A 14,565-nucleotide genomic window follows, 5' to 3' on the forward strand; every position below is an offset into this window, starting at 1 on the left:
AATAACCGAGGAAAACAATGAAAGGGTTTTTCAAAGTGGAAATGAAGCTGGAGGAAATAAAGGACTTACCTGATTTATTCTTGCATTCAATGTCATAGCCCGTAATGGGGCTGTTGCCGTCAAACCCCATGGTCCACCTGAGGGTGATGGTGCGCGCCTTCACGTCTTTGATCTCAATTTCGGGAGGGTCTGGGGGCTCTGTGCAATCGACAGGAAAACCGGGCTTAGTTCAAACACGGCTCAGACAGAGACGCAGGTGGAAATGCTGAGTACGGCTCAGAAGAGCTTCGTCAGCCTCTGACGGCGGCAGACACGCTTACTGGGAGCATTTTTTTCCTGAATTGCATTTCCGGGAGGAGAAATTCCACTTTCCCAAACAGCCTGGTGTTTACTGCAGGGTTCTATGGCAGCCTTGGACGGCAGTGCTAGGCCCAAGTGGGGTGTGGATTAAATGTCACTCCTCTGGTTTAGAATCCAGAACTCAAAAAAAAATACTTTGGCTTCCAATGTGAAGGTTTCCTTCTCCTTTGGATCGCCTAGCACAAGCATTCCCACCACTTGGCTAAGCAGGTGCACTCCTGCATTCGTGCCCTCAATGGGACTGCGGGGTCACCTGGCCCAATTCCTTTCAGGACTCTGTTCCCCATGTTTTGGGGGCTGCACCGTGACACGATCATACACACTGCCAAATACTGTTTTAACACAAACTTGGAAACATATTCAAAACTTCCTGGGAGTCAGGAGGTGTTACATAGCCACACACAGAGGTCTGAGACTGGGCATACACTTACTGTCCTAAAAGCGGTGTTTTCCCCCAATTAGGTCTCCTTCCTACCTTGTACTGTGAGCTGAATTATTCCACGGTCCTCCCCGTAAGAATTGATAGCATGACAGGAGAAGAATCCAGAATCTTCTCTAACAGTTGGCAAAATCTATGTGTAAAGCAGAAAAAAATCCATCTTATCCAGTAGCATGCAATCAGGACAACTAAAAGGGGTTTTGGCTGTAAAAAAATCTCTCCACTCCCACTCTTCCTACATCCCCAGCACGCGTGCACACACACACACACACACACACACACGCATGCAACCCGACAGCAAATGATCTCCTTGCGATTGTGATGGACAGATGGACAGGTTCGACGTACATCATCAATGCCAGTTGCCAGCTCATTAAACTGGACATATAATTTATGCCGGGGCCATGGTCAGGTGGACGTGTATTCCACAGACACATTTATTTTTTCGTGCTGTGCCTTTAGTGCATCCAAAACAACGCTGCCCGAAGAAGCGGATCTGTAAATCCTGCGGTAGATGCCTGGTGCTGCAGGACCCTCGTTAGAGCTCTCTCTAGAAGGACCCCAGGACTGGAGCTGCCCCGAATCAGTGTCAGTGGTTCAAACACGGGGCATTCTTTTTCCCCGGGTAGCTACAGAGCCTCTTCTCCCCCAACTACAAACACCACTCAGTTAATTACTGACAGTACTAAAAAACATAAGGGGCTATCATACTTTTTGTAGCTTTTGTGATCCTCTATGGAGGAATGAAGTTTTTATGGTGGATTTTTCCCAAAACAGCAAAACGTATTTCCTTATAAAGCCCATCTAACTTCTGTTTCTGCAGGACGTTAAAACGGGGGCACAGGCTAGGCGGTCATTTCTCCAGGATGAACTGTCATTAAGAGACCCAATTCACCCCATTTTTTTATTCCAGTTGGGTTCCCTGGCATGTGTGTCATCATTCTATTCATAACACGTAAGGTCAAGCCCTAGTTTTGCAGGCGACTCAGTAATGTCACTGTAAGGAAAGGGAGAGAAGTGGTGCGCTTCAGTAAGTCCTGGAAGACTACTTGCTGTCTTGCCCCCGCGTGCCCCCGCTTAGATGGAAGGACAGGACTATCCCGCCGGTGACGGTGGACTCTGATCTCTCGCGTTCACCGTGTTTTACCTGCAGAGTGGAGATCACCTCCTCGCCCACCTCCTTGGTGGACACGAGGTAACGGGCCATCTCGGGGTTAATGATCCGGTCCTCCTTCTCCCAGCGCACTATGATGGGCTTCTCGCCGTGCGCTGCGCAGCTCATTTCTTTCTTCTGGCCCTGAGTGGCCAGGGTTGTGTTTGGATAGGACGTTATCATCGCAGGAACTGAAAACCCAAGAGGGACACGACTTACTTGGCAAAGAGGCATTCCCGATTTCCCCACCGTAACACTCGGCGAAATCACGCTGAACAAGGGCTTTCTTTTAGAAATACAATGTATTCAAGAAACTGCGGAGCAAAAATCATGAACAGAAGAGAGTGGGGAGGTGCCAGAAAAATGAAACCTGGGGAAATGAACCGTCAGCTCACTTATCTAGAAGCTGCTGCAGGATTTCACATGGGGGGGGGGCGTTTCCTCCCCAGCGCACTCTGTGGTCTCAGAGCAGAGCCCATGTCCCCTCGGACACAAAGGGAAATGATTTTACTTCTGAATACACTGGAGAGGGGCCTTCCATTAGAGGACAGTTTCTAACTACCATTTTCAACTCTGGAACTCTGAAATCTTACTAATCAACTTAGGTTGGGGGCCTGATCACTGCCGACCACTCCCTGAGGTGACTTCTAGCTAGCTCATCTCCCACAGTGGTTAGGAACTGTCACGGTCACCAGGAGACCTCAGACCCACCCCTGTCCCACCACATGACAGGGAATCTCATCCCCAGTTCACCAAGAATATAGAAAGCTTTATTTGTGAACTTCTCAGGTTCCCCACTCCCACCTCAAAATTAATCTTAAGACCTCCATTCTTGGCACCATGCTGGGTGACTTAAGACCCTGTTCCCATTCTGCACACCAGCTAGAAATGCAGGGCAGCACAGAATGTGCATCGTTTTGAATGCATGCTGAGCTTATAAGAGAGCGAGAGAAATCCCAGGAGCTGGGGACAGAAGTGGACGTTGAAAGACCAGAAGTATTAGGATCCTGACTACCTGAGAGGCAGGGAGTTAAAAGTGGGCCCTTCAAACCAGGCTCCTCAAAGGGCTCTACCTTCAGAGCAAGTAACTGTAACAATGACAAGAGCCACACAGGCGAAGTGAGAAGTGAACCGCCTTGGCTCGTGTTACGAGTGAAGGAAACAAGTCTCCCCTGAGAATCCATAGCTGGTCTCACTCTACGTGGGTTTGGAGTTGGAGTCATGCTGAGAGGCTCAGATGCTGGTGACCCTACTCTGGCCACAGGCCTGAAGATATCCTAGCACAAGAAACACAAACACAGTCCAGAGGGAGGCTCCATCGCAGTTCCCCCAGATAAGCCTCTGCCGAACTTGAGCTAACAAACCAGAAGTATGAAACAGGTGAGACAATGACCCACCATCACTGAGAACCAGCCCAAGCATGTCTGATGCTAGACTGATCAGACACAGTTACATACAGAATGTTTAAGGATTTAAACACACACACACACACACACACACACACACACACACACGAAGGAAGAAATACACTCTGAAAAAAGGACCAGGAGGCTTGAAAAACAACCAAATAAAGCTGTATTTTTACATGGTTTTGGCCTCATTTCTAAGATCATGGGGAGAAAGGCCCTTCTTCCTTTCTAAGGTCAAGCTCACATTGAGTACTTTGTTGGCCACCTCAGAAGCCCTCCACTGCTCCTTGGGCAGGTGACCAGAGAACCACTGTGTCTTCTTTTCAGACTGACAGTACTGAGTCCCGTCTTCCCCCACAGCGCACCGAGGTGGTTTGAGACGTACCACAATGTGTAAAAAGTCTCCCAGTTCTGTAGCCTGGTTGCCTACAGAAGAGCCCACCCTCAGTCAGCATGTGTGTGGCAGAGAGGCAGAGGCACGGAGTGAACAGCACTGCGAGTCCCTCGTTTTAGCCACAGCTGCGGAGAGATCCCTCCTCAGCACACGTGTGTGGGAGCCAGCCTGCCTCGTGAGCCCCGGCCTTCCGGCCTGATCACTCACTTCCTCCAGCTTGTTCCAGAGAAAATTGAATTTTTCTCAACAGCTTTATTGAGGACTAATTTACCTACCATAGAAATCACCCGCTTTAAGTGTACAACTGAATGGGGTTTCTTTTTTTTATTATTCAAAAATATTTTTAAAAATTTCTTTTCAGTGTACCAGAATTCATTGTTTAGGCACCACACCCAGTGCTCCATGCAATCCGTGCCCTCCTTAATACCCACCACCAGGCTCACTCAAAACCTCCACCCTCTCTCCTTCAAAACCCTCAGATTGTTTCTCAGAGTCCACAGTCTCTCATGGTTCGTCTCCCCCTCCGATTTCGCCCAACTCCCTTCTCCTCTCCATCTCCCCATGTCCTCTGTGTTATTCCTTATGCTCCACAAGTAAGCGAAACCATATGATACTTGACTCTTTCTGTGCTTGACTTATTTCACTCTGCATAATCTCCTCCAGTCCCATCCATGTCAATATAAAAGTTGGGTATTCGTCCTTTCTAACAGAGGAATAGTACTCCATAGTGTACATGGATTTTTTTCATTTCCTAGGACAGTTGTAACTGACCACCAGGAGCTGGGGGGGCTTGCAACAGCAGAAATCTGTTCTCTCACAGGTCTGGAGGCCAGGCCAAATCAAAGTGCTCACAGGGCTACACTCCTTCCCGAGTTCTAGGGAAGAATCTTTCCTTGCCTCTTCTGGCTTTTGGAGGCCCCTCTGCTCCTTGGCTTGTGACCGTATCACTCTCGTGTCTGCCCCCATTTTTCTGCCCATATTTCCTATCATGTTCCCCCTTGAGGGTTTTGCTGTGTTTTCGTGTGGATTTCTTGAAAGGACACCAGTCACTAGATTTAGGACCCACCTTCAAACATTGTGATGTCATCTTAATTAATTAAGATATCTTCAAATAACTTATTTCTACATGAAGTCATATTCTGAGATTCAGGTGAGTATGAATTTTGGAGGGCAACACAAGTATATTTACATTATCCAACACACACACACACACACACACACACACACACACACACACACAGTAACAGCCCAACACAAGTATATAGAGTTGTATAATTATCACCACAACAAGTTTTAGAACATTTCCGTAACCTTGAAAGGACTTCGCACCCCCGCACACTTATAGTCCTTTCTTACCCCAGTCCTAGGCAATCCCCAACTGACATTCATCCTTCTAGATTGGTCTTTTCTGGACATTTCCTGTACATGGGATCCCACAGTAGGTATTCTTCCGTGTCTAACTTTATGGCTTTTTCTCACTGAGCATATTTTCCAGATTTATCCATTCTGTAGTGTATACCAGTTCTTTGTTCCTTTTTTGAGCTGAGTAATATTGCATTGCATGGGATTTCCACATTCGGTTCACTCATCCACCGTTGGTACACATTGGCATTGTTTCCACTTTGGGGATATTATGGACAATGCTGCTATCAACATTTGGGTGCGGGTTCTTGCAAGAACCTATGGTTTCACTTTTCCCAGGTAGGTCCCTAGGAGGAACTGCTGGGTCACATGGAAATTCTGTTTAACTTTTTGAGAAACTGCCACCTGTCATTCCAAATGGCTGGCTCCACCAATTTCCCAACGTCTGTGTCAGAAGACAACACAGAAGAGGAAAGGGGGAGGTGGTTAGGATTCAGTTTATGATGCAGGGCAGGAATATTCCCCTTCAACCACATGCAGGGCAAAGCTGGGAGGTGAGCGCCAGCTTAATACTCACTGGCTGGAGAAACCCCAATGGCCAATACAGTGCTGCCCTGCAGAGGAGCTGAGGGTCGTGAGGAAGTTGTCAGCTGCCGGGAGAGGTCGACACATGCCACCTTAGAGTGTAAAGCAAATACAGAGGCTGAAGCTCCTCCTTCTCTGAGATCAGGCAGAAGGCAGAAGGCTTCCTGTGGCAGCCTGTGCAGCAGCATGAGAAAGGGGCTGCTGGGCTCTGAGTCTGGGACACCAGATGGGGACCTTTGTGACCTATTTCACTTCTCCATCCCACTGGGAGAAGGACTAATGCCCCAGGAGTTCAAGGGCCCCTTAGCTGGTCCCAATTCTCACCAGCTGAGGGGCCCTACCCAGAAAGGAGGCTGAATGGACACTCCACTGGGAGGGGCCAAAGGGAGACATGGCATCCTTCTCCAAGGATGTCCTCTGTAGGAGAGGAGGCCATAGGGAGGCTCTGGGGGAACAGGGGGCAGAGCAGACCACCCCCCCTCATCAGATACTCTTGCTTGCCAATTTGCACCCTCCACCATCAAAGGGTTCTGAATATTACCGAAAACCTTTGAATAGCAGGCATGGAACTTAAACATCTGGTGTGTGGAAGGACCAAGAGGCAACTGAACAGGAGAACTGAATATGTGTGCCCCAGGGGCAGTGGGGGCACATCTGCTTTCTTTCATGGAGCCTTGTGTGTGATCCCGCCCTGTCTGGTACACTGTGATGCATGCTTATTATGGTGTTGGGGACTACTTCCCTGAACATAGTTATGGAGAGAGGCTGAACCAGCCTGTGTCTCCTTATCGCTTTCTCTTGAAACAGAAAGTGGGAATTGTCTTTAGAGTGTGGCATGATTTCAGCAAACCTCAACCTTAGGAAACATCTATGGGAACTTCTCCAGGGGAAAAAATGAAGCAATCATAAATAGTGTCTAAGAACTCCTAAATAGCCCTAAGATAGTTACAAAATGCAAACATTCTAGCAGTGGGAGAAAGCTCTAGATGCTCTAAGTCTTTTCTTGTTTATATGAAGGACAGTGGAGTATGGTTAAATGGTTTTCCTGCCTGAGCAACAGACTGTCCTCGTTGAGCCACTGAGAAGCTGAAGTGAGAGAAGATGGTGGAACAGCACACACCTCAAGATCATGGTGGCCACAGCCACTTGGGGTTGGTAAACACAGTGTGCCTTCCCCCCCACCCTGTACTCAACATTCCCCACACCCAGAAGACTGTCATCATGGGTTTTCAAATGATGATCCTCAAACCACTGAAAAAAATGTTAAATTGGTCTGGTGTGGTTTGTTTACTAAGAGACGGAACTATTTCTTTCTTTTTTTTTTTTTTCATTCCTTAAGATTTCTTTCCAGAATTGCTAGTGAAAAACATCTTATGTGTCTAGGAGGGTAGGAGAAGTCTGTTGTGTGGACATTTTATTCATGCGAAGGTAAGGACAGACTCAAAATATCTCCATAAACATCACTTGATGTCATCCCTTGAAAATATACCAGAAGGAAGGTGGAAGTGCCACTTTCCCCCAAGAGATTTGGAGGAAGAATCAGGAGAACCTGTTGAATTCTGGTCATGCTAGCGGTGAGTGGACTCTTGGCACGTCCTCAATGGTGGAGGACTGGCTATTTAGGATGCATTCAGGTATGTTCAGTGTTAAGTGGGGGTCTTTCCTACTGGTGAAAAATTCTTTTCCACGGTAACGGTAAACTCCATATTTGTGTATAGTATAAAATTAGTTAGAAATCTGAAATGCAGTGGAGTTTCTATTTTTAAAAATTATGTTTTAAGGAGCTAAATTATTTGAGAATCTCCTAAGATATTTTCTTCTTTTCCTACAATTACTTGATCTTCTAAAGATAGGAATTGGTTGCCTATTGTAAGATTCACTGGATAAAACTGAGGGCAAAATGTGTGGATGAAAATAGGAAAAAAAAATTCAAGTATCCAAGATAGGGGCAGTCTCTGTTATATTTAGCCCATAATTGTCAACTTATTGTTATAGAAGACCCTAGGAGCAAAATATTTATGCTTTCACTGGGATGTATGTTGATGTATAGATTTACCTGAGTTTAAAGTGAGGAGTCACTCTCCTGCTTTGCCCCCACTGGGTCTGTGATGATGATCATGGACCTCACTCTAACCGACATTGAAAAATGGAGGTGTCTGGGGTGAGGGAGTAAGAGAAGGAGTACTGGGGGACATGTGTAATGCTGACTGCTGGCCCCGGGCTGCAGGGATTTGGGGTCCTGGATGGCCTTGCCTGGCAACTCGGGGAGATACTGGTGGATTTGTGTAGAATCGACTGCCAGGGACCTGTGGGACTTAGGAGTTAATGCGTCAGTGTATGCTCCACTTTTGTAGATGCTATGCATCAGGCTTGGTTTATTGTCTTGTGGATTGTCTGGATTTAAGAAAAAGATGGAGAAAAAGTTAATAACAAGACAAAGTGTCTGAAGCTATTGCATTTTATGTAGCTCCAAGAATTGAGACATGACTCTTCTAGTATGCAAGATTTAGCAAAGGAGTCTGGTTCATCTGATTCAGCAAACAATTCATTCACACCATTGATAAAGGAATGACATTGCCTAATTAGTCTTCCTGTTTCGCTTCCATCTTCCCTGTTACTCCAAACAAAAGCACTGAATGACCTTTGTGTTGGAACAACACTGGTTCAGAACAGCAGCCATATGGTGGTTCCAGACACGAGAGTTCGTACAAAGGCAACTGAAGTATTTTATGAGAAGAAATTTGCTCTACAGAAATGACAGTGCTGAATATGATATATTTTATTATTATTTGTACATGTTTTTGGAGATCTGGTGGTTAAATGTTTCCTAGCATACTGTTGGGTGTATGCAGAAAAATTTGCAAACCAGAAATATAATAACAAGAACATCATTAAAAAACTGGGGCTCCAGCAGCCAAAATGGACCAGGTGGTTTTGGGGGGAAATGCTCCTCACTCATGCTTCCATGTGGGAGGATCGTTGATAAAAACAACACTCCTGACCCTTCTCCTGAATGGAAAGGAAGTGACTAACCTAACTTGAGAGGTGGAGAGGAACAGCTAAGTGTGATCAGTCCCTTCCAGTTATCTGTTGGCAGAGGCCACATGGTCTGACCTACAAAATTCCTGTAATGAAAGAGGTTGTGTCCAAGCAAGATGTGTATACGTCTCCAGCTCTGGCGGAGACTGGGTAGCTAAATCTCCCAAATTCTGAGTGTAGCATCTGCAAACACACATTCTCCAGAAAGCCAAGATCAAACCATCCTACTCCTGTTCCTTTCTCTTGCTCAATTTGGGCTCAGGGGTATTATTATGAGGCCCAGTAGTATGGACTGTGGACTGTGCAGAAATTTCTAGTTGCCTCTAGAAGCCCATTTTCCCTCTTTCCCCAGCTTTTAACAAGGGACATTATTAAAAATACACCTGAATAAAAGAATGTGTTTCCAAGTTTTTCCTACAGTTGGGTACTGCCAGTTCAAGGCAATGATGCATCTAGGTCTCCTGGGAGATGAGCTTTGCTGGTTGGAATCCTTTTGGGCTTTCTCTGTTTCCTCCTGTTCCAGCCTGACATCAGGATCTAATACTTGGAGTGCCAGCTGTCATCTCGGACCATGAGATGATTCTGGAGATGGGAGCCTGGGTCCCTGATGACACCATGAAGCTATCATGTCCAAGCCAGCCTGCCTCACTCCAGAAAACATTCATGTGAGAAAGAAGTATTTATATTTATTATTATTATTATATTTATTAATTATATTTATTATATTTATTAATTATTATTATTATTTTGGGTTTTTCCACAATAGGAGATGAAGAACTGTTTTTGAGCTGACCTTAATCCTAGGCCTTGGCTCTTTAGGGGGAATATGGCAGATGTTCCATTTTGAAAGCAAACAAACAACATAATTTCTATTGGATGGCTTTGCAGAGAAAGATGTACTATACAGCACATATAGTTTCCAAACCAACCCCCAGTTTCAAAATCGTTGTTATAGGTTGGGTAATCATCAGCAGGTACCACCTGGTGTTGCACAGGCTGAGTGTGACTCTCAGATGCACTTCTTGCACACTGTGTGGCCCTAGTTACTCATCTGCTCTGTGCCTCAGTTTTGTTCTTGTCACAGGGAGAAGATTATTGTTGAGAGGATTAACAAAGCCAGCCCGCAGCACAGAGTCGGTGCCATAAAAGCATAGACTGATGGCTTCTCCATGCCTCTGGTGGCAGGCACTTACTTCTTCATGCCCTGAAGTGGGAGAGGTCTTCAGATGAGAAATGGATGCGGACTTTCGTTTGGGGTCTGCGGTCTGCTCAGGATTTGGGGCACATCTCCCTCCTAAAGCTTCTTTCCAAAGACATTTTCGACTCAGGCTCCAATCCAGTAACCAAGGTTTTTCTTCTCGCAAGAACGAAGTGCTAAGTCACGATAATTAAAGATCCTGCAGCCACCAAATGTGACCTTGCAAAACTGAGAACAAATCTGTTGTGTATCCAAGAAGCATATACTTACTTTTCATTCTTCCTCTCAGAGCTGGGAAACATGAGTCAGAAACTGTGAAACTCACACAGGATTGAGTTTGAAACGTGACCCCCTGGTCTCTCCAGTCAGGGGCCTGATTCCTGCAGCTCCCTGAGCAGAGCACAGGATGCAGGAGCTCTGGTGGCCGAGCTGGGTTCTAGAAATCAGTCCATGCTAGTGCCTCACAGTGTCAGGGGCATGTAAGCCCTACAATGGGGAGTGTTTGCTGCCAGACAGGAGGAAGAAGTTTGCAAAGTGACAGAGAATGAAAACAGAGAGATTTCCCGTGAGGACACGGCAAGTCAAGGGTATTTTGTCATTTCTTCTTCTTCTTCTTAGGAGAGTGAACCAATTCTGAAATAATGGGTTTCTGTCCTACCTTATGAGCTTCTATGCAGGGGAGGAAAGACACTCTGAAGATTGCTGTTACCAGAAGGTAATTTCCTATTTCTTTAAAACAATCCACTGGAAGAATGTACTATTGCTCCCTAAGAAAAAATGCAGCATTGCTTTGAGGACCTGTTTTCTGTTCTTTACTTGTCCTAATAAAGAAAAGCTTAATTGCACTCCATGTGGGAACCATGCCTTGCCAAAATCATCACCTTCTGGCTTGTTCGTGGTTTGTCCATCTTACTCTGCAAAAGATGTTTCTTTTTCTACTCACATACCTCCTTTGGAAGAGTGTCCCATCAAAACAGGTATTTTGGGTCTTGTGAATAAACTCAGTATTTGGTCTGAAATGTTCTGACCAGCCTACATTCTCCAATCCCACCCAAGTATTTGTAGCCCTGTAAAGAAATTGTCAAAAAGACTTTTTAAAAATGGATCATTATCATGGCTCTTTGCAATGCTAATGTTTGAAGTATGACCTTTCCACCTGTCATGGTCATGGTTGCTGAGAGATGACAACATGTCAGCAGAGCAGTGCTTTTTGCAAGGATTTCTGAAGCGTAATAAATGGAGGGGGTAATTTAGCAGGGACTGGTACCAAGCAGAGGCAGTGGGGGCAAAGGAAATCTAGACCAAGAGAGCTCTTGTTCAGAGACTGTGTGCTCGGTGCTTCTGAAAAGTTACCCATTAAGCAAGGTGCCATTTGACACCATGATGCATTGGTTTATCAGTGTCCATCATAAACCGTGGTATCACCTAACAACATTTCAATCTTCTGGAAGTTTGCATTCTTATGACACAAGGGAGTACCCTCTGACCTACTTTCTTGCAGCAGAAAGATGCAGTGGTGTAGTGGAGCCCCTTTCAGCAGCCAGGGAAAGTGGTACACCCTGCAGCTCAACTCACACTCGTGGGACGTGACCTACTTTACCTGAAATTGACAACAGTGGGAGGATTTACACCACCAACATTGGCAAACACTAGAAATCAGGGCTCTCTCCCCTGCCTCCACTGCCAACAGCTTTTGTTGTTTTACACTGACCAGAAGACCGCCTCGAGGAGTGAGTCACCATATTGATGCTTTTCAGGAGTGTTCCCACAATACAGGGACACTGAGGAGGTGGTGAGTTGACCTGAGAGCATTAGCTAATCTTATTCATAACAGTAAATCCTACGGATGTGAACTGCACATCACTGTGTGTTTGACAGGTGATTCAGCAAAGAGTCAATGCATATGTTGCTTTCTCAACTCAGGGATACAGGAGGGTGGACATTTCTATTAATAAACTGCTGATATTCAAGATTAGTTGCAAACATTACTCTCCTCTTTTAATGGCACAAAATGGATTCTAATACATTTTTATTTCTTTTCTCCCTCCTTGGCTCTGCTGCAACTAGCACTGAAAGAGAAACAAAACAAAACACCAAGAAGCCTGGATAATCTCTAACTAGACAATCTGCCTGTCATGATCATCTGGTTTGATTCCTTCCTTTTACAGAGAAGAAAGAGAAAACCAGAATAGAGAAGTGGATGTCAAAGGCTTGGAGAGGAGTCAACCAGGATCTGACTTAAAAGAGTCCTATTCTCAAACCAACATTACCATCCTCAGTAGTGACCCCAGTAAAGAGTGTCCAACCTTCCTGGGTGCCTAGAACTCCCCATATTTGAGCAGGAAAGCCCTGCCTCGCTCCTGATGGGGGAGTCCTTTGGTCCTTCACTTAGTCCAAACAGAGGTGGCAGAAGAGGGTGTGGTCCAAGATTGAGGCAACAAGGCTGGAAAACAGAGGCAGGGACAAAGGGTGGGAGAGCCACGGAGGCGGATATTCTCAGACGAGATGAAGACATATCTTAAGCCCGCTTCTTCAAGCGCTTTTTTTTTTTTTTTTTTTTTTTTTTTTGAGAGAGAGGAAGTGTGAATTTTGGGGGGTGGGGTAGAGAGAGAGGGAGAGAGAATCTTAAGCAGACTTGGTGCTGAGCACCGAGCCCAGTGCAGGGCTCAGTCTCACAACCCTGAGATCATAACCTTGGTCTAAATCAAAACTTTGATGCTCTATTGGCTGAGCCACCCAGGCGCCCCTTTAAGTACTTTTTTTTTTTTTTTTAAATCCCCCTCCAACATTTGACTGGAAAAATTTCAAGCATATGGAAAGTTGAACAGCCATATACCCACTGCCTGGATTCCACAATGAATATTTCATGCACAGATTTGAATCTAAATTTATTTCAGTGTTACCTCATCAGCAAATCAAAATTTACTGAATATAGAATTTTCATTATTTTATTTTAAAATAGACTGGGTGAAAACATGAATCAGTGAGCATCTCAAAGATCACCAAGACATTAAGGCCTAAGATGGCGGCCCCCTTCTTGAATTCTGCTGCTCGGGGCGGAAACCCATTGCATGTGCCTTACTCTGGACTCTGCAGATATGACGGGGTGTCTGGTACTGCTCTCACAAATGTCATATCGGAGGGTGAAGTGTGAAGGGGATTAGGAACACAGAACCTGAGCCCCAACCTCACACCATCCAGGACAGGGAGTGGGCAAGACCACTGTCCTGATTCCTAGGGGTACTGAATGGGACGGGACTCTCTCAACCTGGGCTGCATCTCAGAAGCTGTAGTCACCTGAATAGTTAATAGACTATTGCCTAGGCCCTATGCCAGACCAACAGAGGCAGGGTCTCTGGGGGTGGGGCTCAGGAATGGCTCTCTTTGAAGCTTTCCAAGTGATCCTAATATACAGCCTGGGCCATAACAACTCTATGGGTTGATCTCCTGGGCCATTGATAGCTTGAATGCTCCTTCACTTTCTCTGTCCCTTTCCTTCCCACTCTGCCCCTTTATTGTCTTTCTCTTCTTCCTTCCTTAATTTTTCCCCTTCTTCTCTCTCTTTCTCTCACAATTCAGCAACAACAATAGGAATACCAGTAACAACAATAGCTAACTTACTTGAGTGTGGATTCTGTGTTGGAAACTTTCTCATATGCCCCACATATATTTTACCCATAAAACAACCTGAGGGATAGACGTTCTGACCCTAGACCTACTGATAAATTCCACTTTAAATAAATTTTATGTTTTGCTACAAATATATGTGAGAGATGTAGAAATAATATTTTTAGCAGATTCATTGGATTTAAAATTTATATTAACATATGCCCATGCAGATGTTCTGAGACAACCAGGCACTAAATACTTATCTTGAATTGGGGAAAAATAAAAAACAGAGTGTAAGTAAATGCCCAGATTCATTTAATATCTGGCATCTTCTCCCCTTTTGCCTTATTTATAATCAAGGACCAGAGAACTAGAGGGTTTAAGACTGACTGCATTGGGACACATGCCCTTTATGCCATTTTCCTACCCCTAATTCAAAGATCTATCTCATCTTGTAGGATTTTTTTTTTCTTAAAAAGCATCTTTCTTTAAAATTTTTTAAAAATTTAAATTCAATTAACATACATGTTATGTATGTTAACATGCCAATGTTTATAGCAACAGTGTCCACATCTTGTAAGATTTTTTTTTAAAACATCCATTTCACTGTAAAAGTACTACATCAATGTTATCTTCTGACATGAACAGTTTTCCCTAACCTGTCCTCCCTAGAATTCTTCTTCCTCATTTTTTAAGGGTTTTTATTTATTTTGGGGAGAGAGAAGGAGAGAGAGAGAGAGAGAGAGAGAGCAAGCACAAGCAGTGGAAGGGCCAGAGGGAAATGCAGACTCCCTACTGAGCAGGAAGCTGGATCTGGGGCTCCATCTCAGGACCCTGGGATTATGACCTGAGCTGAAGGCAGACACCTACCAGACTGAGCTGCCCCTTCCCTGGAATCCTTAATTCCGTTTACCCATACTAAAAGAAGATCAGGGAAGTGAAGTAATAAGCCTAGAGCCATGCAACCAGGAAGTAAATGGAAAATCTAGAAGGAAGGAGATGGTAGATCTCCTGAAT

The 14,565-nt window shown here is 45.1% G+C and overlaps 1 protein-coding gene across 2 annotated transcripts in view; it reads right to left on the bottom strand.

Annotated features, from left to right (window-relative positions):
* The window catches only part of DSCAM (DS cell adhesion molecule), a 766,451-nt gene that overhangs the window by 136,304 nt on the left and 615,582 nt on the right, over positions 1-14,565 (bottom strand). For both annotated transcript variants that reach the window (XM_032355377.1, XM_032355385.1), the window contains 3 exons: positions 1,947-2,143; positions 836-932; positions 70-198 (listed from right to left, as the gene is read on the bottom strand). In XM_032355377.1, the coding sequence (XP_032211268.1) occupies positions 70-198; positions 836-932; positions 1,947-2,143 (423 nt within the window). The remainder of the gene's footprint in view (positions 1-69; positions 199-835; positions 933-1,946; positions 2,144-14,565) is intronic.

This window comes from Mustela erminea, chromosome 1, assembly GCF_009829155.1.
Source record: "Mustela erminea isolate mMusErm1 chromosome 1, mMusErm1.Pri, whole genome shotgun sequence".
NCBI lineage: Eukaryota > Metazoa > Chordata > Mammalia > Carnivora > Mustelidae > Mustela > Mustela erminea.